At 41.2% G+C, this 27,928-nt stretch overlaps 2 protein-coding genes across 2 annotated transcripts in view; one reads left to right on the top strand and one right to left on the bottom strand.

Annotated features, from left to right (window-relative positions):
* The window catches only part of LOC138825224 (small ribosomal subunit protein mS39-like), a 34,063-nt gene extending 22,155 nt beyond the window's left edge, over positions 1 to 11,908 (bottom strand). The window contains exons 1-6 of the mRNA XM_070019623.1: positions 11,793 to 11,908; positions 7,953 to 8,005; positions 7,796 to 7,832; positions 3,165 to 3,210; positions 935 to 1,003; positions 291 to 395 (exon numbers count right to left, since the gene is read on the bottom strand). Of these exons, the coding sequence (XP_069875724.1) occupies positions 291 to 395; positions 935 to 1,003; positions 3,165 to 3,210; positions 7,796 to 7,832; positions 7,953 to 8,005; positions 11,793 to 11,899 (417 nt within the window). The 5' untranslated portion in view covers positions 11,900 to 11,908. The remainder of the gene's footprint in view (positions 1 to 290; positions 396 to 934; positions 1,004 to 3,164; positions 3,211 to 7,795; positions 7,833 to 7,952; positions 8,006 to 11,792) is intronic.
* A 317-nt stretch (positions 11,909 to 12,225) lies between these two features.
* The window catches only part of LOC138825222 (DNA-directed RNA polymerase I subunit RPA1), a 73,927-nt gene continuing 58,224 nt past the window's right edge, over positions 12,226 to 27,928 (top strand). The window contains exons 1-11 of the mRNA XM_070019614.1: positions 12,226 to 12,402; positions 15,193 to 15,397; positions 15,830 to 15,979; positions 19,471 to 19,578; positions 20,943 to 21,028; positions 21,152 to 21,255; positions 22,922 to 23,014; positions 23,617 to 23,719; positions 23,952 to 24,114; positions 26,521 to 26,691; positions 26,826 to 26,948. Coding sequence (XP_069875715.1) covers positions 12,326 to 12,402; positions 15,193 to 15,397; positions 15,830 to 15,979; positions 19,471 to 19,578; positions 20,943 to 21,028; positions 21,152 to 21,255; positions 22,922 to 23,014; positions 23,617 to 23,719; positions 23,952 to 24,114; positions 26,521 to 26,691; positions 26,826 to 26,948 — 1,383 coding nt within the window. The 5' untranslated portion in view covers positions 12,226 to 12,325. The remainder of the gene's footprint in view (positions 12,403 to 15,192; positions 15,398 to 15,829; positions 15,980 to 19,470; positions 19,579 to 20,942; positions 21,029 to 21,151; positions 21,256 to 22,921; positions 23,015 to 23,616; positions 23,720 to 23,951; positions 24,115 to 26,520; positions 26,692 to 26,825; positions 26,949 to 27,928) is intronic.

The raw sequence follows: 27,928 nt of genomic DNA, 5'->3' as shown, positions 1-27,928 counted from the left end.
GATCACTGAAACAGAGAGAACAAATAATAAAAAGACAATAAATAGAAACCTGAGAAAGACATCACTTGTTAGGGACAGAGAGCTAATAAAAGAGACAAGAAAGGAATAGTTATGATTAAGAGTGTAGCATAACAGAAGCCAAAGAGGTAAATATGAGGCTGAAGAGCAAATCCATGCAAGAGAAGGTTAGTAAAGGGGTTTCATTTGAATACTGAGAGGACTCAAATAGTAAATATTAGCTGTGAAAATATGATTTAAGTTATATGAAAAACATAACTCCTTGTCCTTACCGGTATATGAGGTTCAGCTATGTCCTTCTGAAAATACTTGGGATATGAATTAATAATAAACCTTGCTGCAGTCTCTCCAGACTTCTTTGCCAATAAAAATGAACGCTATATGAAAAAAGCAATACATACAAATTGGCATTTACATGCAATTTAGACTGGAGTAAGTTCAAAGCCCAGAAAAAAATTCCTCTCTTCCTGCAAGAATGCAACAATACATGAAACCCCAATAAGACCTCAAATTATGTAATGAAGCATGGTGGTATACACCTACAATCCTAGCCACTGGGCAGGTGAAGCAGGGGGATTGAATTCAGGGCCAGCCCAGGATTCAGGGTAAGACACCCTATTAAAGAAACCAATTTAGTACTTTATATATCCAACTCTCCTAATGAAGGTGACACAATTTCAGGCCATATTTTATCTAGATCTCAAAGTATATAAAACAACAGTTAAACTGAAATAGTTTGTTCCAGTGTTAAAAAGCCCTAATATTAAGTAAAAACTAAAACATTCCCCAAAGACAACAGCAAAAATTTTTTTGAAAAGTAATGGTTTAGTCTGGTAATTTGTCACTAACTATACACACTAACCAGTAAGATTAAGAAGAAAAAGAGGTACTAGAAATGTTACATGAAAATACTCACTGATTCCACAGCGGATGTGGGTATAAGGTAAGGGTCATCATGAAATACATAAGGGACAGCTGTGGGGTCCTGTAAAGAAACAGACATCTTTTTAGATCTAATAAAGCCTTGTGAATTTTAGTTATGAACATAAATTCCGTAAACTGATTTTTGTTTTGTGTCCTGGGGCTTGAACTTGTGCTCTTGCTCAGTTTTCTTTTTTTCTCTCTCTCTCAGTTTTCTTGTACAAGGCAAGAAAACACACTACTCCTCCAGTCTGGCATTTTGGTTAATTGGAGATAGAGTCCCAGATTTTTTAGTTACATGCACATAATATACCTGCATGTAATATACATATAAACATATATATAGATTATATATGTCTCTAAGGAAACAGAAAACACATTACTAACATATCATTGTACTATCAACTCAATAAGCCTGTTCTACAGTTATACAAAACTTAAAGCAAGAGCTGAGCACCAGTGGCTCACACCTGTAATCCTAAAGCTACTCTGGAGGCTGAGATTTGAGGATTACAATTCAAAGCCAGCCTGGGCAGAAAAGCCTGTGAGACTCATCTCTAATTAACTACCAGAAAAGCCAGAAGCAGAGCTGTGATTCAAATGGTAGAGTACTAGCCTTGAGCAAAAATGCTAAGGGACAGCACTCAGACCCTGGCTCAAGCACTAGGACAGGCAAAACTACAACAAACTTACATAAGTAATGGCTTAAATCCCCATACCTGTATGCTAAGACTTCTACTATTTTAAACTCTAAATTAGGTCATCTGAACAGAATGTCCATTTAGAATTAATTTAGGAATACAGACTATTCTCCTCAGTCCCCTACCTCATCCTCTGGGGCTTTATAAATAGCAAAACCTCACCCTGTATTTTAAACCTCTTGAATGGGGTCCTTGACACCTCGTATTAGTAACTAGGAGTTGCCTGAGGCAGATTCCCTGAAGCTAGAAAGGAAAAGTTCGGAAGCAGTTTCTCGCTCTAGCTTTCGCAGCCATTTGTGAGCCATGCCACAAGTGAGGCTCTTCTCACTGAACTCAACCAAACACAAGATGACTAAGTGGTAGTACTGATGACAAGTGTTTGGAATGTGGATATTGGATAGAAAATTAGCAAGCCTGAAAGCACTATCTGTCAAAAGGCCTGTTTCTAAGGATGGTCCATAACTGGTATTCAGGACCTTGGATTCTGTGAATATTCTCAACATTCCTAGACCTGGTAAACATGGCTTGCTGGGCTTAAGCTTTTGTCCAATGTGGTTTATTTTCAACTACTTTCCTTCTGTAAGTATGGAACCTGGTATGTTAGCTATAGTTTGCCTGAATAATATTTACTAAGCCTTTTTGGTAGCCTTTTCACATGTGATTACTTGCTGCTGGAAGAATTGAATATATCCCACGCAGTTTTATTAGGGAGGGTCATCTTTTCAAAGATAAATGATAGTTTTATTAATGTAAAACAAGACAGAAAGACGCATAAGACAATTCCCAAAACTTAAGACTAAGTAATTATAAGGCTGGAATAGTCAAGAGGAAGATGGTAAAAGAACTAGGTTAGAGGGAAAGGCGTTTGTTAAGATCTTCATCATACTTACAAGTATACAAGTTTCCTACTTTGACATTGCTGTCTTTCCTAGAATTTATTTGGGTGGGGGGAGATGGGAAGGGGAAACAAAGGAGGAGGCCACAATGCTTGGTAAGAAATGTATTAATTATCTTATCCATGTAATTGTAACCCCTCTGTACAGTATTTTCACAATAAAGAAATAAAAATAAATTTAAAAAGTAAAAAAAAAAAAAAAAAGAAAAAAAAAGAACTTTTTTGACTGTATCACAATCCAGCTAAAAATTCTTCAATAGGCAGCTGGGTGCTACAAGGGAACGCTGACAACCAGCAAAAAAGCCAGGCTGGTGGTGTGACCAAATGGTAGAATACCAGCCAAACAAGCCTGGGACCCTCAGTTCAAAAGCTGGAATTGGCAAAAAATTAAAAGTTAAAATTAAAAAAACAGCAGTATCCATGATATTACCTCATCTCCTTTCACATCAAATTCCTGATTCCCACTATACCAAACTACTCATCTATGCCAGGGACAGTGCCCAAGCCCTGAGTTCAAGCCCCAGGACTGGCAAAAACCCCAAAAAACAAAACAGTAATATGGTATATAAACACTACATACAGAGATAAATGGCAATGAACTAAGTCAAGGTTTTAACAATCTTACTTACCCTGTTTACTGTGGATGCAAGTGCCTGAAGAACAGCCACTTTATCCCTAAGAATAAAATGACAAGTGAGCCAGGTGCTGGTGCCTCTGCCTACAATCATAGCTACTTAGAAGGCTGATATCTGAGAATCCAAGTTGAAAGGCAGTAAAATCCATGAGGCATTTATCTGTAATTAATGAGCAAAAAGCCAGAAGTAGAGGTGTGGCTCAAATGTTATAGCACCAGTATTGAGCAAAACAAACAAACAAACAAAAAAATCCACCTAAGGGACAGTGCCCAAGCCCTGTGCTTAAGCCTAAGCTAGTATTACTACCAAAAACAAAACCCCAGTTTGGTTCTTCACACTGAGAACCAGTGATTCTACTCTTAGTCAATAATTCAATTTAGGTTTCACATATAGCCAGTACTTATCTCCCAAGAACAAATGAGCAAAATGTAGTTCTTTTGCCACCATCAAATGATGATGGTTCATATATGTTCTTCCATTTGCTTTACTGTACTCTCTGTCCTAGCCCTTAATGTCACCCTACTTAGGGCTAATGATTTCCACATTCACCTAATAAAATTGTCTTGTAGCTTTTTAAATCTACTCTCCTACATACTTTTTTTGGGGGTGGGGGGGTGAGGGGGACATACATACTAGCATTTGAACTGAGGACTTTTGCTTGCTAGACATGTACTCTTACCACTTGATTCAAGCCTTCAGTCTTTCTTATTATGCGTTCTTTCAGGACCACTATTGCCTTTACCATCCACATTGTTGGTTCTTAACTTAGGAAATAAGAGAATGGCTCCTACTGTTATATGCATCCTTACTGAATTCCCAGATTCCCTCTGATGTACCTCCTAGTGTAGCACCGCCTAACTATATATATTACCTGATGACAAGCCCAGCACTGGTAGCTCATGCCTGTAATATTAGCTACTCAGGAGGCTGAGATCAGAGGATCATGGTTCAGTGCCAACCTGGGCAAGAAAGTCCATGAGACCCTTATCTCTACTTAATCACAGAAAAAATGCAGAAGTGGAACTGTGCTTCCCTGTGTAAACTGGGAATGGGAGGCATGTGCCACTGCATCCAGCCTTTCGTGTATCTGGGGATAGCAAGTTGTATGCTATTATACCCAGTCATTAAGTCTCAAATAATCTTATGTGTGGGCTAGCCTAGAACCACAATCCCCTGATCTTTGCCTCCCAAGTAGCTAGGATTATAGCCTTGAGGCCAGAGGTCTTACTGTGCTACTTATTTTTTTTATTATAGGATTGTACTTTCTGCCTAGGCACATGCATGAGCCTTGATCCATGCATGCCCATATGCATATGTATACTTGCACTGGGGTTTGAACTAAGGACTTGGGTGTTGTCTCTTAGCTATTTCACTCAAGGCTGGTGTTCTACCACTTGAGCCACATCTGTTTCTGGCTTTTCAGTGGTCAACTGGAGATGAGTCTCAGGGACTCAGATAAAGTCTGTCAGGGCTAGCTTCCAAAGGCAATCCTCAGATCTCAGCCTGAGGAGCTAGGATTAGATGTGAACTACCAATGGCAGGCACAAACCATTTACTTTTAGGCTTCTCATTGTCTCCGGGATAAAAAAAAAAGTCTCAAATTTTTCTGCATGGGCTGGCTTCCAATCATAATCATCCCAATATTAGCCTCTCTGGTAGGTAGAACCACAGATCATATTACTTTAAACAGCCAACACAGGCTGACAATGCGGCTTAGTGGTAGAGAGCTTGCCTAGCATGCATGAAGCCCTGGGTTCAATTCCTCAACATCACATAAACAGAGAGGCCGGAAGTAGCACTGTAGCTCAAATGGTAGAACACTAGCTTGAGTACAGAAAGGCTCAGGGACAGTGCCTAGTCAGAGTTCAAGCCCCAGGACTGGCAAAAAAAAACAACAACAACAAAAAAAAAACTATCACAATGAATAAATTATTTTTAAAAAGAAAGCCTAAAAAACAAAAACAGGGCAGAAGTGCTTACTGTACAAGCATCAGGAGTGGTGTTTAAGGCCCTGAGTTCAATCCCTAGTACTGTAACAACCAATTTCTAGGTTTACAGGTTAAGGCTAAAGTGTCTGGTGTCTTCTTGTGATTCTACCCCAACTTGAGTTTAATATGCATTTTTTCCCGAATTTTTGAAGGTTCTTTCATTCACATGTAAGCTACCTACTCAAAAAAAAAAAAAAAGACAAAAGGAATCAGGCATAGTAGCACACATCTATACAATCCCAGCACCTGGGAGGCTGAGAAAAGAGGGTAAGTTTGAGGTCAACATATGCTACATAGTAAAGCCCACTTTTTTTTTGGTCAGTCATGGGGCTTGAACTCTGGGCCTGGGTGCTGTCCCTCAGATCTTCAGCTCAAGGTGAGCACTCTAGCACTTGAACCACAGAGCCACTTACAGCTTTTTCTGCTTAGGTGCTGCTGAGGAATAGAACCCAGGGCCTCATGCCTTGCCTTGCATGCAAGGCAAGCACTCTACCACTGAGCCACCTTCCCAGCCCCTAGTAAAGCCCTATTTCAAACAAAATAAAAGTTGTTACTATACATTTGTTTATGTTTGACTGTATTATCCACATAAATATACATAGACCTAATTAATAACTTCAAGTGTTTTATGGCATGATAACCATTTTTACTATTCATTCATTGAACAATAGGCATGCAGGCTATTTCTAGCCCTAGGTTATGTAGAATATTCTCATCCATGTCCTTGGGTTATATGCAAGTGTTCTTCCTGAGTGGTTTATCAGTGAGTTACAGAGACAGTAAATTTTGACTTTGCCAATTTTCCCTCCTCTTGTTCCAATTTAGTGTCCCATCAAAAAATACCTTTGAGCCTTCATTTTCCCATATCCTCTACTTGCATTTCTTTTCTGAATCCAGTTGCCTATGCACTGATTATAACCGGACTCCTTTGTCCTCCTTAAAATAGTTTTTCAATCAGTCATTAACCTCTTTAGACCACCTTTTAGCACACCATATTCATACAGTAAAATACACAAGGACTCCCTACAATTTATTCAGGTCTTCCATGACATCTGTGTGGTTCAAGAAATAGCTTTAAAGATCCTTCACAAAGACAGACTTTTTTTCTCTCCCGGGTCTGAAAGCACAGATTCCCAAACCTAGAAATCAGAAGGTTTGTACCAAGGGTTTTCCAGTAAAGGGAAAGATATTTTAAGGTTTGCAAACTATAGAGTACTTTCTAAACTATGTAGCTCTGAAGTATAGCATAAAAGCAGCTAAAGTTATGTGAACAAGCAAGTAAGTTTGTCCTCCAAAAGTTTAACCTAAATTTGAGTTTCATACAATTTAAACATTTCATCTTGTCTTCTTCTGAGTCCCTACCAACTCTATAAAAATGTAACACCCATTCTTAGCTCACAGACCATATAGACTTTAGATTCCCAACTAATATCAACTACCTTACTTTCCATATTCTAATACTGTATTTTCAACAGGTCTGCCTGGCCCCTTACCACTAGGATCTTTCACCATCATGTCCCGCTATCTCATTGTGCTGTGTATCTGTGGGTTTCATAATTTAGGGTTGACAAAAAATATCTGCAGGAATACACATTTTAAACCAAATCCATGGGTGGCTCTAAAGCCAATTAGACAATCCTATGCATTGCCAAACTGCTGTACTTTCAAGAAAAATAAACTTCATTAATATCAAACAATCAGACTTGACCTCATATTCTGTATTCCTTCTAGCTGTCTATATAAAGTTACTTAATTTAACAGACAACTATAAGATTATAAAATGTGCAGGTGACTCCAGCAGGTTGTGGCACAATCTCCAAATGATTACTCTGTGGCATTTCCTATAGTATTTCTTTAGGGATAGAGGTTGGCAATAACTTGAAAAACATCAGGGAAATGCCTCATTTCTACATAACTGCATTACTTTTCTTGGTTCTGATTCTCTTGATTAGGCTATAAAGACAGAAATGAATCTGAATGCCTATACATTGAAATGTCATATGGTTACTAAAAATTAAAAGGGTTTATCTATCAATCCATTTCTAAAGTAAATGTATATGTACAACTTGTATTATTAAAAATAAGGTTTAGGCAGATACCAGTGCTCACATCTGTAATCCTAGCTACTCAGAAGGCTGAGATCTGAGGACACAGTCCAAAGGGAAAAAAATGTGTGAGACTCTTCTTTCTTTTCTTTTTTCGCCAATCATGGGGCTTGAACTCAGGGCATGAGCATTGTTCCTGAGCTTCTTTTGCTCAAGGCTAATACCTTACCACTTGCCCGACAGCACCACTTCCAACCTTTTCTGTGTATGTGGCACTGAGGAACTGAACTTAGGGATTCCTCCATGTTAGGCAAGCATTTACCACTAAAACCACATTCCCAGCCCAGAATCTGATTTCTAATCAGCAAAATGCCAGACTGGAGGTGTGGCTTGAGTGGTAGAACACCAGTCATAAACAAAACAGAGCAAAAGACAAGTAAGTCCCTGAGTCTAAGCTTCAGTACCAGTACTCACAAAAAGTTTATACTCCAAAACAATCATTGTTAGTCTCTATTAAGGTTTGTTTACATGGTTCAGACCCTTATAAGAAACATTCAACTACTTGCAGAATGAACAATGATTGAATACTTACCAAGTTTTCTTTTTTGGAATGACTACTTCTTCAATCCCTTAGAGAAATAAACAAAATAAATGTTTCTTAATTACAACTACAAAGGAATACAATGTGATTTTAAAAGTGGAATTATTTCAATACTTTTTCATAAACAAATATGTATACATATGTATACCTATTGTGTCAGTTCCTTCAACCTTTTGGAGGGCTGCACTTCCAGAATAAAATCTGTAAGAAACAAAAACAAAACTTTCCTTTTAAGTGCATTTTGAATCAAAATTTCCAAGTTATCCCAATCAAACTGGACAAAAGCTTATATATGTTCAATATGGTTTAAGAATGTAGCTGGGCGCTGGTGGCTCACACCTGTAATCCTAGCTACTCAGGAGGCTGAGATCTGAGGATCGCGGTTCAAAGTCAGCCCAGGCAAGAAAGTCTGTGTGACTCTTATCTCCAATAAACCACTCAGAAAACCAGAAGTAGCGCAGTGGCTCAAGTGGTAGAGTGCTAGCCTTGAGCTGAAGAGCTTGAGGGACAGAGCCCAGGCCCAGAGTTCAAACCCCATGACTGACAAAAAAAAAAAAAAAAGAATGGATACAAGATACAGAAAAAAGAAGGCCAAAAAAATTTAAAGCAGGCACTTATATTACAAAAAAAAATCAAGGAAAGAAAAGTAAAATTTTCATAGCACTGGAACAATTGAAGCAGCTGGTTTAAAAAACAATGGAACTTCAATTTTGGAAATCGAAAACACTTTGGGGTTAAGCTCTTGCTTGTATGTGGACAATACTCTTAATAGTATAGGCATATCTTATTTAAAACAATTATGACAAAGTTAAAGTCAGTTATGACCTTATTGTCTTATAGTCTACTTTTGGCGGGGGCTGGTCATGGGGCTTGAACTTAAAGGCTGGGTGCTGTCCCTGAGCTTTTTCACTCAAGGCTAGCATTCTACCACTTTGAGCCATAGCACCACTTCCGGTTTTCTGGTGGTTAACTGGAGATAAAGAGTCTCACAGACTTTCCTATCCTGTCTAGCTTAAAACTATGAGCCTCAGATCTTAGCCTCCTGAGTATCGAGGAATCTAACACAAGAGCCACTGGCACTTGGCTCAACTTTTAATAAACAGAAATATACCAAAATAAATTAAGTTTAATTCAGATTGGGAACTTATTATTTTCCCCAGAGGTTCAAATTCTCTTTACCCAAAACACAGACTGATTAGCTCATTACTAGGTTTTAAAATATCTCACTCTGGCTGGGAAAGTGGCTGAGTGGTAGAGTGCTTGCCTTGCATGCATGAGGCCCTGAGTTCAATTCCTCAGCACCCATAAGCAGAAAAAACTGCAAGTGGCACTGTGGCTCAAGTGGTAGAGCATTAGTGTTAAGCTGAAGAGCTGAGGGACAGCGCCCAGGCCCCAGAGTTCAGGCCCCACAACTGACAGACAAAAAAAAAAAAAAAAAGGGCTGGGATGTAGCTCAGTGGCAAAGCACTTGCCTAGCTGGGTTCAATCCCCAGTACCAAAAAAGAAAAGACAAATAAATAAATATCTCACTCATGGATTAATTACATTCCTATTCTTACTGAATAGCCTAAAAATAGTCAGCATTACAGATAATATACAGTTAATATGACCCATGTATACCATCTAAATGGCATCAGAACGATTCAGAAAAATGTTATTACACATAAAATACTTCCTCCATTGATTATCTAGCGTTAGGCATTGTTTTAGCAACTTTTTTTGGGGGTGGTGGTGGTGGTGGAGGGTTATTTGAGAGTGCTGGGGTTACCAGGCTCTTAAGCATATTAAACAAAAACTCTCTCAACGGGTGAAATCCAGCCTCCAAAACAGCATTTTAAGGCACAAATACCTCTCTGCTAAGGATGTTTTTTCAAGTCATGCTACCTGTTTCTCACAACATTAGTACCAAGATCACTATTGTATTAACAATGATAAGGGATGCTATTGTCATGTAAAAATTGGGTAGAATCACTTAGCAGGAAAAGGGCTGGAATTGAAGTATGTATAGGCTTCAGCCAAACCAACTGCAATGTTTTTGCATTTCATTTTCAGGGTAATAGAGGGAAAGTACATATGCATGAGTAAGCATCTGTAGGCTTGTGCGTGTAGTAAGTTACACAGCTTACTTATTCCTCAGTTTTCAGATGGCTTATTACTGGCTCCAGTCAACTGATGAGAAAATTTGTCTATCATCAAAGTGAAGAAAAAGCAAACTGAATCAATCTTGAGCTGGGTATGTAGCTCAGATAGATGCAAAAATTACTACACATGAGGTCTTGAGTTCAATTCCAACATAACATACATAAAATAAAAATTAGTTTATTTCAACCTTTCACTATACACTATTGCTTCCATATTTCCACAAGACCGCTGTTGGCAGTGATTTTTTTTTTAAAGCTAATAAAGAGGAACTCCAAGCTCTAACCATATCCCTTTTTTGTGCCCTTGTGAAAACATATCAATTTCTTTGGTCCAAAGTTCCTACAACATTCAGCCCACAGTGGTGATTATAGACTGCCTTTTACCTTTTTTTATTTTTTTAAAATTTTTTGCTGTCATGGGGTTTTAAGTTAGGGACTGGGCACTGTCTGAAAACTTTTTTTTCCCCTGAAGGCCAGCTTTACCACTCAGAGCCACAGCACAACTTCCGGTTTTCTGGTGGTTAATTGAGGTAAGAGTCTCGTGGACTTTCCTGACTGGGCTGGCTTTGGACAGTGATCCTCAGATCTCAGCCTCTGGTAGCTAGGACTACAGGCCAGCGCTGGGTTTACCTTTTATTTTTTCGGTCGGTCGTCGGGCCTGAACTCTGGGTCTGGGCACTGTCCCTCAGCTCTTCAGCTGAAGGCTAGCGCTCTACCAATTGAGCCACAGCACCACTTTCGGCTTTTTCTGCTTATATGGTGCTGAGGAATGGAACCCAGGGAGCCACCTTCCCAGCCCCAGTCTTTTACTTTTTAAAAGACTTCTGTTAGTTTTACAGGGAAAGGAGGCATTTCATTGTGACATACCGATATAAGTACCCCACCTCCATCTCTCTCCCTCATTCCACTGACTTTCATTTGGGAAAATCTATTATTTCTTCCGGTTGCCTCAGACCAGACTGGAAAGAGTAAGAAAGAAAGGGGAAATTATTTTTTACAAGCCATTTTACTGAAATGTAAGCGCCACGAGGGCAGGATCCTACTTTCGCGAACATTTCCACCAACTCAAGGGTACGGCAAACAACCAATGAACACCTCCATAAAGTATACATGTATTTTGTCGGGCGCCGGTGGCTCAAGCCTGTAAGGTTAGCTAGTCAGGAGGAGGCTGAGATGGGAGGATCGCGGTTCAAAGCCAGCCCCAGCAGAACAAGTCCGTGAGGCTCTTATTGCCAATTAACCGCCCCCCCCAAAAAAATCTATTAAGTAGAGAGGTGGGCTCAATTGGTAGAGGCCTAGCCTTGAGCACAAAAACTCAAGCAAGGACCGCGCAGGCCTTGAGTTCAAGCTCCAGGGCCAGCACCAAGAAAGGAGACAGAACATGTGTTTCGGGCTGGACGTTAGTTGCTCACACCTGTAATCCTAGGTACCCAACAGAGAACAGAGGATGATTGCAGTAAGCCGGGGCAGAAAAGTCCAAGAGACTCCAACTAACAAGCAATCTGCTGAAACAGAGGCAAAGCTCAGGCGGGAGAGCGCCAGTCATGAATAAGCAAGCCAAGCAAAAGCGCAAGGTCCTGGGTTCAATCCCCGAGGCCAGTCACATATATGTGTATGAATGTATACGAACACACACACACAGACACACACACGATCCATACATTTCGAACCTACTTTCAAATCTGCGTCTCCTCGTGCCGCCCGAGGGAGGCGGGGAGAAACACACGAGGACAGGAGAACGCGCAAGCGCATGCGCACGCCATTCCCTCTCCACAAAGCCTGAGGGGAAAAAAACAACTAACTTTGACTTCAGGATCTTCCTCGTAACTTTGCCAAGTTTCTCTTACCTGCATCTGAGTCCTCGTGCACACACACCTGCCCCTCTACTTCTCGTCTGTGGCAAGCAAAGCCCGCTATGGACCCGCAGCCACCGGGCAGACGCAGCCGCCGCCATCTTTGGCTTCTTCGCAGAGCATGTTGGGAATGCCCTCAAATTTCAGGGTCATAGGCGGGACCGGAATAGCTCAGCTAGAAATGGGGGGAATTGCAAGCTCGTGGTTAAAAAATGTTTGCCACAAGAGTTAAAGGTTGAATACTCTTCATTTAGGCGGAAGAAATTTCTTTAATATACTGTTTTATTGCGTCTTATATCTGTCGGGGTTTTCAAGAGGAAAAAGGTGAATCATGAAACTCATCCCCCCCACGGCACAGCGAAAGTGGTCTCGCCCATGTAAATAAGCCAGTCAGTATTTCCCTCACGCACGCGCAGTTTAAACCACATGGTGGCTCCTGGCGTTTTCCGAAGTCAGGCATTCGCCGGTGGTGGTTGCTGGTAGTTTATCCTTCTTCTGGTGGTCGGATCTGAAGCCTTTCTCGAAGGATGTTGGTCTCCAAGAACCTGCCTTGGCGGCGGCTGCAAGGCATTTCCTTCGGCATGTATTCGGCTGAGGAGCTCAAGTAAGGAGTTGGTGGGAAGCCTGAGGAGGTGGGCTCTGGAGGGCAGCGCGGAAAACTACGGTTCCCAGAAGAACTTGCGTCCAGCCAGTGTGGGGTGGACTGCGTGGAGGCCCGGCTGGGCGGCCGGCCGGCGGTGCGAACCCGGCGGGAGTCCGCAGCGTCACACCTAGAATGCGGCGGGCCCGGGCGTGTCGCTGCCCCGCAGCTTCACCTACCACTTATCGCCTCACTAACCCCTACGTATGGAACGTGTAATGTCTTCCGGAGGCTAGTGAAACACCTTGTCTGTAAGGTGCTTATCCTCCAGATCTCTGTAAATTTAGGCCAGGACCTCGCTGTATTAGTTACGGAAATTACTTAATGGAATTTCTCTTAGGTCCTGGTTTGGGGCCCCGCATTGGACAGCCTTGAACACACTCTAGAAACTTCTCTCTCTTCCAGCATCGTACTTCCGTCCACTTTTTCCATGACAAGTTCTTTCTCCTCCTTTACAAGATCAGTCTGTTGTATCATTGGTATTTTTGCTAGGCGTTTATGACATGTAGGTGATTCAGGCCTGTTCCTCTCTTAAATGTTGGAGTGTCTTAGGGCCAAATTCTGGTAATGCTTTGTTTCCCGTCTTAAAATATTGTCTGTCTCTAGGCAATCACACTACTTTCATGATTAATACTCCAAAATTAAATCTCTAGTGCAGATTTCCTGATCTTTCCATTGAATTTCCATTTCATTCGTTTTCTGACGCCTTCACTGGAAATTCATAGAGATCTTAAACTTATTCGTCAAAAAATCTCAACATTCACCCTTATACCCCCAAACTGAGAAGACATTGCTTTCCAAAACAGTACATAGTTTAGTGCAAAATGGTCACCAGATAAAGGGAAATGATTTAGAAATCTCCTGACATCTCATTCATTGAACTCTGGTTGTATCTTATCCAATAATTGGTTTTTTATACAATGGTTTTCACTATATTACATGTCAAATCCTTTATGCCACGCTTGAATTGTCTTTTCTCTCCATGCCCCCTCATACCTATCCAGTCTAGTCCATCTCCACATTGCTGTCAAAATTATCCTGCAAAAGTATAAATGTAGTCTTGCTGTAACCCTTAAAGCTCTCCAAAGGTTCTCTACTGCCCTTAAATAAAGGATAGTGTTTAGCATAACCTGGACTCATGATTAGGCTAGTATTGATTCTAGCTAAAACAATATTCTGGGGCTGGGAAAGTGGCTCAGTGGTAGAGCGCTTGCGTTGCATGCCTGAGGCCCTGGGTTCGATTCCTCAGCACCACATAAGCAAAAAGAAAAAAGCCAGAAGTGGCTCTGTGGCTCAGGTAGTAGAGCGCTAGCCTTGAGCTGAAGAGCTGAGGGACAGCACCCAGGCCCAGAGTTCAAGCCCCATGACCGGACCCCCCAAAAAATAAAACAAAATAAAACAATATCCCTTCTCTAGTCCACATAAACCATTGGCACACTGCTGTCATGCTTTAACATCTGACCCTTACTTCAAACTGTTTACTCTTCATTCAGTATCTTCTCTGCTTGAGAGACCTGTTTCTCTCTGTTTCTCATCAAACATGCACACTTCTAGTTGCCTTATTTTATTTATTTATTTTTTGGTCTTTTATAGCTTTTTTTTTTTCTTTCCAGAGCTGAGGACCAAACTCAGGGCCTTGCACTCGCCTGGCAAGTCCTCTTCCACTGAGCTAAATCCTCAGCCCCCATGCACACTTTTGAAAGTCCTTTGTTTCTTAGGTTTTTCTTTACCTAGTATACTATGTCTTAGTTACTTTGTGTTTATGTTCATATTGTCTGCTAGCCTTAAGCTTCCTGTGTGTCTTATTCCTTTTTTTTTTTTTGCCAGTCCTGGGGCTTGAACTCAGGACCTGGGCATTGCCCCTGAGCTTCTTTTTTGCTCAAGGCTAGCATTCTACCACTTGAGCCACTTCTAGCTTTTCTGTTTATGTGGTACTGGGGAATCAGACTCAGGGCTTCATGCATGCAAGGCAAGCACTCTACCTCTAAGCCACATTCCCAGCCCATGTCTAACTCCTTTTATCATCCTTAAATAAATGGTTGAATAAATTCCTGAGCTACAGGATCACTGGGAACAGTTTGCTAGCTAGGACTTTCAGTTATATTATCATCCAAAAGCAAAAACATAATTGGTTACTTAAGGTTTTTAAGAAGATAATTGTGGAATTTTTAAACAGGGAACATCATGAACACTCCCTGCTTCTTCTGTAAAGTCCAAGAGACTGTGGCTTGCTCCCTTATCTCCTTATAGCCTTTACTCATGCATCTCCCTAGTGTGGCCTTTAACCACTGGCCTATTCTGTCATTCTTCCCTCTCTTTCATTTTTCTTCTTAGCACTGAAATTCCGTCACCTAACAGGCTGTATACTTACTTTATCTTCTCTTCCTACAATATGATGTTAGGCCCGTAAGCATAGACGTTTTTGTCTATTTCCTAAAATTAGATGTGGCACATTACTAGTAAGTACTTAGTAGCTATTTGTTAAATAAATGGATGGAGAATTATGTGCTTAGTACTTGGCACTATTAGTCCTTGTTGTAAGCATTTGTGATCTGCCTCTGTTACAGATAATCAAAACTTTGAGTGCTTGTGTTTAATATTCTTGACTTTGGGCATATATAAGCATTAATGTATCATATTCCCTTCATTCAACTGTTTTAGCTTGGAGTTAGTTCTGGTTTATATCCTGCTGCTCTCTTATTATCACTAGAGATGTTGGTACCTGAGCTTTCTCTTGTTTGTTTTTCTCCTTAGGAAATTAAGTGTTAAATCCATTACGAACCCTCGTTATGTGGACGGTCTAGGAAACCCATCCGGAAATGGTCTCTATGATTTAGCCTTGGGACCTGCAGATTCCAAGGAAGTATGCTCCACCTGTGTGCAGGACTTCAGCAACTGCTCTGGGCACCTGGGCCACATTGAGCTTCCACTGACAGTGTATAACCCTCTCCTCTTTGATGTACGTGTGGTCTTGGAAGTGTGGGTTGTAGGACTGCTAGAGGCTTATGAGGGCTACATCTCAACACAGAAGAGAGGAGGCTAAATTCCTAACAGTTTGAGTTAGTGCATTCTTGAGTTAGTGCATTATTTGGTAATCATATTAAAGAAAGATTATTGTGTGATCACAATAAAGTAAAAGTGATTTCTTAGACCACACATCCTAAATAAATTTCAAATTTTAATGGATTAAGATGAAACCATAAAACATAGGGGAATATTTGTCTAGTTCTTAGGGTCAAAAAGACCTTCAATATATAAGCTGAAGTGGAATTCTAAAAGGAGTAAACTGACTAAAGGAAGGAAAAATCTGGTGGGTGCACTGAAAATCACATGAGTACTGTTTCTGTCTAATGTTGTGTTTTTGTTTTGTTTTTAAATTCCCACTCTTTAGAAACTCTACCTGTTGCTCCGAGGCTCCTGTTTAAATTGCCACATGCTGACTTGTCCCCGGGCTGTAATTCACCTGTTGGTCTGCCAGCTAAGGGTTCTGGAAGTTGGGGCCCTACAAGCAGTCTATGAGCTTGAACGAATTCTGAACAGGGTAGGTCATGGTAGTCATAGAAGTCAGGAAAGCCAAATGGTGGAGAACTAGAGATGTTTTATCTTTTGTTGCTATCTGTGTATCAATCCCTGGATATAAAACCATGAAGTTATAGAGTAATGGGAAAAGAAAATGATAAAAGGATGTTTTATCAGTTAATGAGCTTTTCTCCCTCTTCCTCCAGGGATCCAGGATTATATGTTGCCTTTGATTGTATAGCTCTTTACTCTGTTTTAATGAAGAACATTTCAATATAGAAAAATCCTTTTTCATTATGCAGACTTTTTTTTTTTTGAAGAGTCAAGGCAGATAAATTATAGGGTTTTTCACCATATAATTTGTCTGATTATTTCCTCATTTGATTCACATTTAGCAAGAATACAATCTCTATGAAGCCATGTGTAGTAGTCCTTGTCTAATCCTAACTACCCAAGAGGCAGAGGCAGGAAGATTCCTTGTTTAAAGCCAGCCCAGGCAAAGCTAGCAAGATCCTGTCTTAAAGCTAAATGTAATTTGTAGAGTGATTGCCTAGCATGTACAAGGCCCTGGGTTCAATCTCTGGTACCACAAAAAGAAATGAAGAATACGGTGGACATGATACAGGATACTCGCATATGGCATCACTGTAGGAGGTACATGATGTCAGGATATGCTGCCATTGATCATGCAGAATTTTTACTTTGGATAGGGTAGCAGTCCTATAGTTCTATAGTAAAATGTTCTACAGTAGACATTTTTCCGTTTATAATTTATTTACTAAACGTTTTCTGGGGTTGGGATGTAGCTCAGTGGCAAAGCGCTTGCCTAGCAAGTGCAACCTCCTGGGTTTGATCCCCAGTACCAAAAAAGAAAAGACAAAAAAAAAAAAATAGTTTAAAAAAAAACCAAAAGAAAACAACAAAAAAAACTCAAACGTTTTCTGGTGCTGTAATAAGTACATTAGATAGACTTTCATTTTCTGTATTGGCATACTAAAATATTAATTTTTGATTGAAGAAACTTGGTAAAATTGTCTATCTATTCTAGTATTTCTATCTATAGGTACTCTTAGTTTTCCGCACAATTTTATCAGCTCCAGTTTTGTTTCTGTGTAATCCATGTACATTTTGTTTCTCATGTTTGTTTTGTTTTGGTTGTAGGATGTATGTTATTATGTTGAAGTAGTGGTAAGCTTCCTTGTCTTGTTTCTTATCATAAAGAGAAATCTTCTCAGCTGGGCACTAGTGGCTCATGCCTGTAATCCTAGCTACTCAGGAGGCTGAGATCTGAGGATCGCAATTCAAAGCCAGTTCAAAGCCAGCACGGACAAGTAAGTCCATGAAACTCTTATCTCCAATTAACCACCAGAAAGCTGGAAGTGGCACTGTGGTTCAAAGTGGTAGAGTACTAGCCTTGAGCTGAAGAGCTGAGCGACAGGGCCCAGGCCTAGAGTTCAAGCCCCACAACTGGGGGAGGATGGGGGGGAGATCCTCTTTTTTTTCCTCCCCATTCCTGAAGAATTCAGTCCTACAGTGGGCAGAGTAAAGTGGGATTCTACCCAGAGGCATTGCCCACCCAGTGTCAGGTGTCTGAGCTCCAGCAGGGGGAAGAAAGCATGCATGGGAACTCAGTCTAAGGAACAAGAGATGACTGTAAGCATGAACAGCCCACTACTAACTCAAAACTGTTGTAGTCCAGATTCAGAGCCCTGGACTGTGAGCAATTACACAAGGACTGGTAGTTTCTGAGAGTGTAGCTCTTTGTGTCCTCATCTTAACATGTTTGTTGGGTTGAGGAGCAATAACAGTATATTAAATGCCTAACTTTGTTCTAGTTTTCTTGACTTTGATTAGCATCTCCTAAATATTTGAGGGCTTCAAAATGAAAGGTAGAAATTGTTGAGTTGGAAATGTACACACATCCATCACTGCCACAGCACAGATCTCCAGGAAACCTAAGAGACATCTATGCCCATTTTTTCCACAGAGGCACATAATACTTTGTACAAACATAGTCCATGTTTTTTTCTTTGTTTATTTTGCCAGTCCTATAACTTGAATTCAGGGCCTTGGGCACTGTCCCTAAGCTTTTTGTTCAAAGCTAGTAATCTACCACTTGAGCCACAGCTCTACTTCTAGGTTTTTCTTCCTGTCCCCGTCCCCGTCCCCGTCCCTGTCCCCGTTCCCCCCGACCCCCCGTCGATTGTGGAGCTTGAACTCTGGGCCTGGGCACTGTCCTTGAGCTCTTCAGCTCAAGGCGAGTGCTCTACCACTTGAGCCACACCACAGTGCCTCTTCCGGTTTTCTGGTAGTTAGTTGGAGTCTCACAGAGTTTCCTGCCTGGGCTGGCTTTCAACTGTGATCCTCAGATCTCAGCCTCCTGAGTAGCTAGGATTATAAGTGTGAGCTGGCTACTTCTAGCTTTTTGATAGTTCATTGGAGCTAAGAGTCTCACAGTTTACTGCCTGGGCTAGCTTCAATCTGTAATCCTCATTTTTCAGCCTCCTGAATAGCTAGGATTATAGGTAAGAGCCACAAGTGCCTGGCAGATCATACAGTCTTTTGAGTTTGCAAGATCCTTATTTTCCTTGCAGATTTGTCTGGTTATTGCTCACTAGTCTTGTCAGTTCTTCAGAGCATTATGTCTTAAAAATATTTTATATCCCATATTGGTTCTTTGCAGTTTTAAGAAATGTGGTCTGAATAATCCAACCTTCCATTATTAGAAATAGAATATTCTCAATTTTTTTCAAGTGTTACCTTGCTGATGCTTTTTCTTTTCTTTTCTTTTTTTTTTTTTTTTTTTGGTTGGTCGTGGGGCTTGAACTCTGGGCCTGGGCGCTGTCCCTCAGCTCTTCAGCTCAAAGCGAGCGCTCTACCACTTGAGCTACAGCGCCACTTCCGGTTTTCTGGTGGTTTATTGGAGATAGGAGTCTCATGGTCTCTCCTGCCCGGGCTGGCTTTGAACCGAGATCCTCAGATCTCAGCCTCCTGAGTAGCTAGGATTACAGGCGTGAGCCACCAGCGCCCGGCTGATGCTTTTTCTTTTAGAGTGCTTGGGAACCAAACCCTCAGCTTTTATGCATGCAAAACAAGCAAAGTTGCTCTCTACCACTGAGCTACATTGCTAGCTCACTTCACTATTTTTTGTTTTGTTGGTCATGGGGCTTGAACTTAGGGCCTGGGTGCTGTTCCTGAGAGCTCTTTTGCTCAAGGCTAGTGTTTTATCACTTTAAGCCACAGAACCACTTCTGGTTTTCTGTAGTTAATTGGAGATTAAGTTTCATGGACTTTCCTACCTGGCTGGCTTTGAACCGTGATCCTTAGATCTCAGCCTCCTGCAAAGTTAGGATTAGGAGTAAGCCACCAGCACTTGGCTAGCTTTACTGCTTTGATGATGGTTTCTTTTACTTCCTTCAACTAATCTCTGCACTGTTAATGGTTACCCTAGGCAGTGCTGCTTGACAAACACCTACTTAATTTACTGTAGTAATATGGTTTTCCTTTTTTTAGTTTCTGGAAGAAAATGCTGATCCTTCTGCCACTGAAATTCAGGAAGAGTTAGAAGAATACACAACCCAAATTCTGCAGAACAACCTCTTGGGGTCCCAAGGTGCACATGTGAGTTATCTTTGTCTCTGTTGCTGTAACATTATGCTTTAGCATAATTATCACAGTTCCTTTACACTGTGATCTGCATATGTTTTGGGCTTACCAAGGCAGAGCTGATTATAGTCCTAGTTCTACCACTTATGAACCCTGTGACCTTGCAAAATCTATTTCCTTATCTTGAATGGCTGCCCATAGGACTGAGGAAAGGATCAAATAAGATTAGATCATTTGGGCCTGGGAAGATGGCTCAGTGGTAGAGCACTTGCCTTGCATGCATGAGGCCCTGGGTTCGATTCCTCAGCACCACATAAGCAAAAAGAAAAAAGCCAGAAGTGGCGTTGTGGGTCAAGTGGTAGAGTGCTAGCCTTCCCTCCCCCCCCAAAAAAAAAAAGATCATTTATGCATCAAATCCAGCAAGCACCCACTTTGATAGTGGGGTCTGTGTTATTTTTGTTTTCTCCAACCCTCTCTTTGAATCAGTTGCCTCATCTTCCTCTCCATAACACCTGTGTAAATATTCACTTGTCCAGTGAAGGAATGTGGTAAGACAATCAACCATAGCATTAATCTTTTTTAAAAATTGATATTAGGTGATTACCATAGCACTAATCTTAAAATATGATTTATCTCATACCCAGGTATCATACTACTTGTTTGAGGTGAGGTCCACGTGCGGGGTACCAAATTCCCACCCGATAAACATGTATGAGTCCGTTGCACAAGAACTGTAGATATGCATTGCTCAAAAACCTGAGGTCCATCTGAAAGAGAGCATCAGGGAGGGTACTCAGTGGTAGCTAGAGAGGTTTGTTTTAAAGACTAATTAGCTGGATGCCAATGACTCATAATTGTAATCCTAGCTACTCGGGAGACTGAGATTGAAGAATCAAGGTTAGAATCCAGTTTGGGTACAAAAGTCATAGAAACTCTCTCCAGTTAAGCTGCACAAAGCTGGCTAGAGGCCAAACTCAAGTAGAAGAGCACCAGCAGAGCAAGCCAGCTGAACAAATGTGTGGCCTTCAGTTCAAATGCCATTACTGGCAAAACAAAAACAAAAACAAAAAAAAACTCTAATGTGATTAGCACTAATTATATTCCAAGCATCCCACATTGCATCCATGATCTTTTTATCTAAGTAACAGCTTTTTCAGGTGGGTTGTATTTTTAGTTTTGTATTATGAATGAGAATCTGAAGGCTTAAAGAAATTACTCATAATTGAAAGAGTTTAGTTATTTTAGAGTTTTGTGGGAAGTATTTGTATAAGAAAGTAGAGGTATTTTCCTTTTGTTAAAAAAGATGGTGGGAATCATAAAACAAATATATAATGAATTCTTTTTAAAATGACACTTCAAGGTTCTCTGACTTTTAACAGGTAAAAAATGTGTGTGAGAGCAGGAGCAAACTCATTGCTTACTTCTGGAAGACACATATGACTGCTAAGCGATGTCCCCACTGCAAGTGAGTATTGGGGTACCCACCTTTCCCTTCTCCTGGGTGAGAATGCTCTCTCTATTCACTCAGAACCATTACTGAACGTCTCATTGGGGTTCCTTTTTCTCAATCACAACCATCCTCATGTAGGACTGGGCGGTCACTTGTCCGAAAGGAGCACAACAGTAAGCTGACAGTCATGTACCCTGCTGTGGTGCACAAGAAATCTGACCAGAAGGACACAGAGGATCCAGGTAAGCAGGCTGAGTTCTGAGGGGTGCTTATTGGCCATATTTCTCATATGTGGCCATCAGATTTGTCTCAAATTTTTGGGAATACCTGGTTTCCTGCACAATATCTTCCTCAGCTACATATTTGGTAGATCAGCAGAAGGATGGCATCCAGACTTCTGAGATCTGATCTGGAGGGTTCCCTGGGGAGTGCTCAACCCAGGCCTGTTATACAGGAGAAGCAATGTATGGATGGCACTATGAGATAGTGCCCCACAAGTGTCATACATGGTTTTTGCTGTTTTCTTTTCCATGTTTCTTGAAATAGAATCTTGCTATGTAACTCGGGCTAGCCTCAAACTCAGAATCCTCCAGTTTTAGCCTCATGAGTGCTGGGATTATAGTCTTCTACTTCCCTGTTTATTCAAATGATTATTTCTTTAAAAGATTTATATTTTTAATGGTACTGGGGTTTAACTCAGGGCCTCATTCTTACTAGGCAGTACTCTATGGCTGAGCCATACCTCCAGTCTTTTATCAAAAAACTTGTAAATAAAAACATTAAAACTTTTGCCTGGCAAAGATTTTGAAACATGTCAAATATAGATGAATAATTTGAAGAACTGAAAGAATTCAAGAAAGTATTAGTGCCTATAATGCACATTGATCCTGGATCCCTGCAGATGGAGGCAATCTTCTCATCTCTGTTCTTTCCTTGGTACTTGGGAGAAAATTGAGACTGAGTATTCATACTTTTTTTTTTTTGCTGGTCATGGGCATTAACTCTGGGCCTGGGCACTGTCCCTCAGCTCTTTAGCTCAAGGCTAGCGCTCTACCACTGGAGCCACAGCGCCACTTCCGGCTTTTTCTGTTTATGTGGTGCTGAGGAATCGAACCCAGGGCCTCATGCTTGCAAGGCATGCACTCTACCGCTGAGCTACCTTCCCAGCCCTCATACTTTTTTAAAAAAGAGACAGTTGGCTTTCCTATATATCAAGAGTGGCTTAGAGAAGCTTCGTTTTGGAGCTTGTTTCCAGGGCCATATAGTGGCAATAATAGAACTGCCTGCCTGGTCCAGACTTGAAGAAAGAAAACACATTTTCTACCACAGTAGATAATGTTACTAGATTTTATTTCCCCCAGGGCTTCACAATATGGACTGGGCAGAGAAATAAATTCCCTCCTCTGGAGATGTATCCTTCACACTGAAGACTCTGATGAGACTTAGCATAAACAACAAACCTAGTTTTTTAATTTTTATTTGTGTGTGTGTGTGTGTGTGTGTGTACTAGAGCTTGAACTCTGAGCCTGGGCACTGTGCCTTAGCTCTTTAGCTCAAGGCTACCGCTCTACCACTTGAGCCACATCACCATTTCCACTTTTCTAGTGGTTTATTGGAGATCAGAGTCTCATGGCCTTTCCTGCCCAGGCTGGCTTTGAATTGCGATCCTCAGATTTCAGCTTCCTGAGTAGCTAGGATTACAGGTGTGAGCCACTAGTGCCCGGCTTTGCTCTATTTTTTTTAAGTTTTTTTATAATAACTACATGAAAGCCAGGGCTATCTTAGATATTGATTCTTGTCGTCAAGTTGCAAGATTTGTTTATAAAATGAGGACATAGAATTGATAAATCCCATTACTGGAGTATTATTGATTTATTGTGTTCCAATCTCTCCCTCCCTCTCTCTTAGCTTCAGGAATTGAGGAAGCTCAGATGGGGAAACGAGGGTATTTAACACCTAGCAGTGCCGAAGAACATCTTTTTGCCATTTGGAAGAATGAAGGTGGTATACCAACTAAAGAAATAGCCTGTATCTTCTCCAGACTTTAATTTCCTTGACTCATTAACCCTGTACTCTTAGTTCTTAAAGTTATGGTTATTGTCACTTTCTCTTGAAATCAGCTTACAAGTCTGAAGCTGGCAGGCTTCAGAGTGTTTGAATTTGAGACATCATAATGTGGGGGAGGTCAGACCCAGCACCAAGGACTTGATATAAATGAGTCTAATTATTAAATAACAGCTACAGATGGGCTTAATATAGTAAAATATATCTGGAAGTTCATTGTAACTCATCTGTTTTAAATGCCCATAGATAGAAAGTATTTTAAAGGTTTCTATGAGAATTTCTTCTGTGAATTGAAAGAAGTCTTTTTTTAATGTAGTTATATCTTTAGTTACCTTGTTTTACCTTTATTTTTATACCATCCTCTTACCTTCATAATAGCCACAGATGCTATTTTTATTTGTTTTTATAAAGAAAAAAAAGTGATTTTACTCTATATATTATCCTATATTCAGGTTTACTTTCCCTCACTGATTTTGTTGTTGTCCTCTCATGCCTTTACATATAGATTAAGTGGTCTCTTTGGTTTATTTCAAATACAGGATTCTTTTTGAATTACCTCTTTTCTGGACTTGCTGTGGGCACAGAAGCGAGATTCAATCCCAGTATGTTTTTTCTTGATTTTGTGGTGGTGCCGCCCTCCAGGTAATACCCTTTATTTTACCTGAAAAAGATTAGCCTAGGGATTGAGCAGGGACCTCAAGGGCTAGAAGGGTCAAGGGCACTCAGAAATCAAGCAAGCTGTCATCTGCTCTAGGCAGCAGGTAGTGCTGAGCACAGTAGGAAAGATGTGAGCAGATTCATGTCACCTCTGTATGTTATTCTGTTGGTATCACCTGTCAAGCATTTGTCGTCATTTCTGTATGTTATTCTACAGGTATCGTCCTGTCAATCGCCTGGGGGACCAAATGTTTACCAATGGCCAGACTGTGAACCTACAAGCTGTCATAAAAGATGTAGTTCTAATCCGGAAACTTTTGGCATTGATGGCCCAAGAACAGAAGCTGCCCTGTGAGGTGGTAGCACTCACCACAGACAAGGTCAGGGCTGCTTCATTGTTTCTCACAGGCTTTGTTCTAACCCCAGGCAGTGTTAGCACTGCTGGACAGTGCTGGCAGGATGCTGCATGTAGCTGGCAGCACCCTTAGTTGGAGCTGTGGATTTGTGAATTTATTAAGAGAACAAGCATGTGCCTGAGCATGATAGGTCTGGGTTATAATCTAGGATTTTCCCTATGACTGTGCCAGGTGACTATGCTGGGGGCTGAGTCACTTCAACTTTTTAGACTTACCTTCTCTACAATGTATGTATAGTCTGTGGTAAGATTTCATACTTAATCTGTCCTCCCCAAGTTGAAAACCCAGAGCTCATGTCACTTGGTTCTATTTTGGGCTCATTAAGGTCTCCAGCATTGGTGTCAATAAGACACCAGTGGAGTTACTCAGAATAAGACTGTGCCAGGTGACATTTTCTAGCCCTTTGAAGGTGTTAGAACCTAAAGACAAAGTCTTTAGGGTAGAATGAATCATATACTCTTTAAGTTTGCTGAAATCACTGAAGTCCTTATTCTTTCAAACATGGTCTAGATAGAAACAAAAATACCTTTTTCCAGTCTTCTGTATACAAATCTCCCTCTCAGACTGCCAGCTAGCTGCTGAGATAGCCCTGCTGCCAGCCAAGCCCTTCACAAGATGGTACTAGTCACCTGGGCACTTAGGCTCTGGATACCTAGTCCTTCTTGGAGCTTTTTCTGGTTGTCCCTAAATTATCTAATCAGTTAGTGTTGTTATGAAGGTTCTGGTCCAGTTTGGGAGGTGAGACTATAGTATAACTAGATCCAATGACCAGCACTGAAAATTGTATTTAGGTATCCCTTTGAAAACAGAGTAAGGCTTTGGAGTGATCTGTATCTTAGTTTATTCAGAACCAGCTATGTATGGCTAGGTCATACAGAGCCAGTAGAGGGTGCTCTAAGGCAGCCTAAGAGCATCTAACATAGTCCTCTCCCTTGAATTGGTAGAGGAAGAAAGAGAGCTAGGAGCAGAGATATTTAAAAACAATTGGCTAAATACTCAGAGGCTTAGGGAATTTGACCTAGCCTACTTGGCAACCCATATTCTTTTGTTGGTGGTGGTGGTGGTCGTGGGGCTTGAACTCTGGGCCTGGGCACTGTCCCTCAGCTTTTTAGCTCAAGGCTAGCCCTCTACCACTTGAACCACAGCGCCACTTCTAGTTTTCTGGTGGTTTATTGGAGATAAGATTCTTACTGGGCTGGCTTTGAACCATGATGGTCAGATCTCAGCTTCCTGAGTAGCTAGGGTTACATGTGGTGCCTGACCCCATATTTTAATATATACATTGTTGTGTGGCAAACAGTTTTCCTAGTACAAAATTATTCCACCTGCTTTGTTTTTTTTTGTTTTTGTTTTTGTTTTTTTTTGGTGATGTTGTTTTGCTCAAGGGTATTGCTCTGCCACTTTGAGCCACAGCAGCACTCTGGTTTTTGAGTGGTTAATTGGAGATGAAAGTCTCATAGTGACTCTCCTACCCAGGCTGGCTTCAAACTGCAATCCTCAGATCTCAGCCTCCTGAATAGCTAGGATTACAAGCGTGAGCCACTGCGCCCAGATGAGAGACGTTTTTTTAAGCATAAAGAAAGCTGAAATTTTTTTTTTTTTTTTTGGGTCCTGTCGTGGGGCCTGAACTCTGGGCCTGGGCGCTGTCCCTCAGCTCTTCAGCTCAAGGCTAGCATTCTACCACTTGAGCCACAGCGCCACTTCCGGCTTTTTTCTTATGTGGTGCTGAGGAATCGAACCCAGGGCCTTGAGCATGCAAGGCAAGTGCTCTACCACTGAGCCACCTTCCCAGCCCCAAGAAAGCTGAAATTCTATATGAGACTTCATTTTTCTGTCAGGATAACAGAACTTTGTAAGTACCAATGTGAGAAGGACTTCCAAAGGTCTCCTGTCTTAGAGGGATGAGATATTCAGGTGTATTGGCAACTGTCTTAAGAGCCTAAATAGGGGCTCAGAATGTGGCTTAGTGGTGGAGTGCTTGCCTAGCATGCATGAAGCCCTGGGTTGGACTCCTCAGCACCACATAAACAAAAAAGCCAGAAGTGGCACTATGGCTTAAGTAGTAGAGTGCTAACCTTGAGCAAAATGAAGCTTAGGGCCTGAGTTCAAGCCCCAGAACTGGGGGAAAAAAGCCTACTTAGGGATTTTGAGTTAATTTGATTACCAGAAAGAAACCAGTTGGTCTGTATGTAATGAGGCTCTTAGCACTTTGGCCATCTATCCCTACACTTCAAAGGCAAACACCAGAGCTCACTGCATGTCATTACTAGGATAAAAAGAATAAAATCAAGCCAGACCTTTTAGAGATTTGTTTGTTTGCTCAGTTGGTTTTTGCTTTTATCATCTCGTCTCTTGGTTTTATCTTTCCAGGAAAAGGACTCTTCAATTGCTATGGACCGATCCTTTTTAAGTATGCTTCCAGGCCAATCTCTCACAGACAAACTTTATAACATTTGGATTCGACTTCAGAGCCATGTCAATATCGTGTTTGATAGCGAGATGGATAAATTAATGATGGAAAAGTACCCTGGCATTAGACAGGTGACCCATAAGTTGTATTTCAGTTGCTAACTCATGTTGATATGTATGCGTAAGAAGTATACTTGTATTGAAGCAAAAAATTCTATTCTTAAATTGTTGAATGGTTTGTATGGACTTTGTTTTGCTCTCTACAGATCCTGGAGAAGAAGGAAGGACTTTTCCGAAAGCATATGATGGGAAAGCGAGTAGATTATGCAGCACGCTCAGTCATCTGCCCAGATATGTACATCAACACCAATGAAATTGGCATTCCCATGGTGTGTATTTTGGGAGGGCCTCATTTCACCACTTGTGGGCAGTAGATTGACATGCCATAGAGGCCTGGAGATAGGGTGCACTACACAGATGATAGTGGTTCTAGTGGAAGAAGAGCCTGTGGGGAAGGGATTTGAAGCTGCATGGTAGTGTGTTTCTTTTCCCTTGGCAAGATTCCAGATGCCAGTCTACAAGGGAGACCCATGTCTGGGGCACCAGGAGCTCCCAGCAGGATATAGTATCTTTATCCCTGCCATATGTCACTCTCTGTCCATTTCACCAAAGTCTTTAAATCTTCCTCATCCAATTGAGTACATGACAGGAAAAGGCAAATTTCAGTCCCATTGGGGATGTGTACTTCTTTGGTAACCAGAGAAAGGGAACAAGTCCCCTAGAGTGGAGGCATGTACATGTTGTTCATCCCTTCCAGTTCCTCTTGGAGTAAACCCCTTAGTGTTTCCTTAGTAATCCAGCTTCCTTTCCTCACTTCCTCCCCAGTTCAAATCAGGGTGCTCATTAGCAGCCATTGTTCAATCGACTTCCTCCTTAATGAGCCTTGAGATCAATAATGTGAAGATGGTTTAATTCCCTCTGGAGAGTCTCATTTCCTCACACATCACCCTCTCTCTCGGGGGTGCTGGTAATGAGCAAAGCTGAAGTGTTTTGATTCTCTTGGGCACAGTTGAGCTTCCTGGATAAGGGCATGCTGTGTTAGGAGATGAGGCAGAGGAGGCTCCACCCTTGCCCAGTGCCTCCCATCTTTGCATCTCTTAAGTCCAAGCTGCAAGGAAACACATTGTAAAACCCCGTGGTGACTTTTCTGAGTCTGAAGCCCTAGGAGGAGAGACCCAGGGCATTTTTGTTGCTGTCTGGACAGAGGACAGGGCCACTCAGACTGGCTTTTAATCTTATAGTGCCTAGAATGTCGTAGGCTTTGGGAGAGACTTGTAATGAAACCTCACTTTCTACTTTTAAAGGGTTG

Source organism: Dipodomys merriami, unplaced genomic scaffold (genome assembly GCF_024711535.1).
Source record: "Dipodomys merriami isolate MVZ:Mamm:240054 unplaced genomic scaffold, mDipMer1.0.p SCAF_136, whole genome shotgun sequence".
In the NCBI taxonomy this organism is placed as follows: domain Eukaryota; kingdom Metazoa; phylum Chordata; class Mammalia; order Rodentia; family Heteromyidae; genus Dipodomys; species Dipodomys merriami.
Note: the sequence above shows the minus strand (reverse complement) of the source record. Positions and strands in the feature narration are given on the sequence as shown.